Consider the following 3,253-nt stretch of genomic DNA (forward strand, 5'->3'; position numbering starts at 1 on the left):
AAAAAAAAAAAAAAAGAGAATACACTTGTCATTATCTGGCTCTGCCTTTAAATTTAACCTGAAGCCATTTAAACCTAAAAATGTCTCAGCATGGGGAACAGGAAATGTTTTTCTCTCTTTTTTTCTGTTTCTTTCAATTTTAACTGAGTCATACAAAAATCCTTCTAAAACTTAAAAAAAATTTTTTTTAATGGCCATGCATTGGCTCATGCCTATAATCCTAGCTGCTCAGGAGGCTGAGATCTGAGGATAATGGTTCAAAGCCAGCCAGGGCAGGAAAATCCATGAAACTCTCATCTCCAATTAACTACTAAAAAGCCAGAAATGGTGCTGTGGATCAAAGTGGTAGAGTACCGGTCTTGAGCACAAAAACTCAGAGACAGTGCCCAGGTCTTGAGTTCAAGCCCCAGGACCAGCACCAGAAAAAAAAATTATGTCTTTGTCTATGTGTGTGTTGGTCCTGGGGCTTGAACTCAGGATCTGAACACTCTGTCCCAGAGATGCTTCTTTTTTGAAAAATTGTCATTGTAAAGGTAATATGCAGAGGGGTTACAGTTATATAAGTCTGGTAATGAGTACATTTCATTTTTTCTTTCTTTTTTTCTTGTCAGTTATGGGGCTTGAACTCTGGGCTTGGAGGCTGTTCCTATGTTCTTCAGCTCAAGATGAGAGCTCTACTGCTTGAGCCACAGCCCCACTTCCAGTTTTCTAGTGGTTTATTGGAGATAAGAGTCTGATGGACTTTCCTGCCTAGACTCGCTTTGAACAGTGATCCTCAGATCTCAGCCTCCTGAGTAGCTAGGATTACAGGTGTGAGCTATCAGTGCCCGGCTCTATGGGTACATTTCTTTTTGGACAGTGTTACCTCTTCCCTCACTTGAGCTGCTTTTTTTTTTTTTTGGTCTGTCTTGGGGCTTACTCTCAGGGCCTGTGCCTGGACATTGACACTGAGCTTTTTTGCTCAAGTGTAGTGCTCAACCACTTTGAGCCACAGCTTTACTTCCAATTTTCTTTCTTTTTTTTTTTCTTTTTTCTTTTTTTTTTTTGTTGGTCATGGGTTTGAACTTGGCCTGGGCACTGTCCCTCAGCTCTTCAGCTCAAGGCTAGTGCTTTACTACTAGAACCACAGCACCACTTCCTGCTTTTTCTATGTGGTGCTGAAGAATCGAACCCAGGGCCTCATGCATGCAAGGCAAGTGCTCTACCATTGAGCCACCTTCCCAGCCCCTCCTTTCTTTCTTTCTTTCTTTTTTTTGGTCCGGTCATGGGTCCTGAACTCTGGGCCTGGGCGCTGTCCCTCAGCTCTTCAGCTCAAGGCAAGCACTCTACAACTTGAGCCACTGAGCTACTTCGGCTTTTTTCTTTTTTGCTTATGTGGTGCTGAGGAATGGAATCCAGGGCCTCAGGCCTGCAAGGCAAGCGCTCTACCACTAAGCCGCCTTCCCAGCCCCTGTTTTTTTCTCTTAAGGTTAGAGCTCTACCATTTGAGCCACAACTTTCACTTCTGGCAGGATTCTTAGTAGTTTACTGGAGGTAGGAGTCTCATAGACTTTCCAAGCTCATTTCAAACTGTGATGCTCAGATCTCAGCCTCATGTGTAGCTAGGATTATAGGTGCGAGCTACTGGCACCCAGCCTCATGAGTAGCTAGGATTATATGTGTGAGCCACTGGCACCCAGTTCAAATGAGATATTTTTGAGTTAATTATTTAGAAATTTTTTTGGAGCTCAAAATGTTTGACTGCCTCCAGAGTTGTTTTCCTCAGCTGATCTGCACCAGTTCCATAGTGGTCTGTACACAGAGGCGTGCTTTGTCTTAGCAGAAGGTAGGTGGGGACACTTTTCCCGTCATACACTGTAACGTCATTATTACACAGTAAAACCCTGTCTACACTGGGCATAGTACAGAAACAAAGTATAATTTGGGAGAACATTGATTACAAGAGTATATTCTCCACAGCATTAGGTAACTCCGAGACTGAAACCTTTTAGGAATGATGAAAATGTTCATAACAAAGGTAGAGGAGAATACTAACTACTGAGTTTTGCATATAAACGTTGAATTGTGGGGCTGGGAAGGTGGCTCAGTGATAGAGCGCTTGCCTTTCAGGCCTGAGGCCCTGGGTTCGATTCCTCAGCACCACAAAAGCAGAAAAAAAAAGCCGGAAGTGGCGCTGTGGCTCAAGTGGTAGAATGCTAGCCTCAAGCTGAAGAGCTGAGGGACAGTGCCCAGGCCCAGAGTTCAGGCCACAACCGGACTGAAGAAAACAAAGCAAAACAAAAACAAATGTTGAATTGTATGATAAGCAAAACAAAAACAAATGTTGAATTGTATGATATCTGAGCTATAAATACATTGTTTCATAAAAGTTGAAGCAACTTTTAAATTTCATATAGGGTTATGAACTAAAGTGTGTGTGTGTGTGTGTGTGTGTAAGTCCTGAACTCAGAGCCTAGGTGCTGTCCCTCAGCTTTTTTGCTCAAGGCTAGTGCTCTACCACTTCTACCTTTTTGGTGGTTAATTTGAGTAAGAATTTAATAGACTTTCCTGACTGGGCTGGCTTTGAACCGTGATCCTCAGATCTCAGCCTCCTGAGTAGCTAGGATTACAGGCATGAGCCACCAGCGCCCGGCTTCTTCCAGCTTTTTTGATGGTTAATTGGGAGATAAGAGTCACAGGGACTTTCCTGCTTGGGCTGGTTTTGAACTGAAATCCTGAGATCTCAGCCTCCTGAGTAGCTAAAATTATAGGTATGAGCCACTGGTACCCATCTCTTTTTATACTTTTATTTATAACATTTAGACTATTCGATAGCTCTGAAACCGTAAAGCACAGTGGGACTGGCAATTCTCTCATTGGTTTGCAAGGCATGAGACTCCAACTGGAATTGTTACTTTGTGTTAAAAGGTTTGTCCTGTTAAAGGAGGAGGGGAATTGGACAAATGAGCGTGATTTGTTCCCTATCTTTTTTCAGGTTGGTTTGAAGATCATGTGTTTCATGTGAACGCTTTTGGATTTCCACCTACAGAGCCCTCTAGTACTACTAGGTAATAAATGTTTGATTTAAATTCTGTAGGAATTATGTAACACTGGCAGTGATGAATGTAAGATAGTTTGTTATATCTTATATACTTATTACAAGGTCTCAGAGTTTGTGGTAAGATGAAAAGAGCAATAGAAGATGAGACAAGATGGAGTCTTATATAAAACTCTGAAACTAGCATATAGACCCTAGAGTATTTTCCTTTTTTTT

At 42.1% G+C, this 3,253-nt stretch overlaps 1 protein-coding gene across 1 annotated transcript in view; it reads left to right on the top strand.

Annotated features, from left to right (window-relative positions):
- Window positions 1-3,253, top strand: part of Pole2 (polymerase (DNA directed), epsilon 2, accessory subunit) — a 39,836-nt gene that overhangs the window by 14,641 nt on the left and 21,942 nt on the right. Inside the window, exons 9-10 of the mRNA XM_013012227.1 lie at window positions 1,777-1,825; window positions 2,975-3,047. Coding sequence (XP_012867681.1) covers window positions 1,777-1,825; window positions 2,975-3,047 — 122 coding nt within the window. The remainder of the gene's footprint in view (window positions 1-1,776; window positions 1,826-2,974; window positions 3,048-3,253) is intronic.

Source organism: Dipodomys ordii, unplaced genomic scaffold (assembly GCF_000151885.1).
Source record: "Dipodomys ordii isolate 6190 unplaced genomic scaffold, Dord_2.0 Scaffold16, whole genome shotgun sequence".
NCBI lineage: Eukaryota > Metazoa > Chordata > Mammalia > Rodentia > Heteromyidae > Dipodomys > Dipodomys ordii.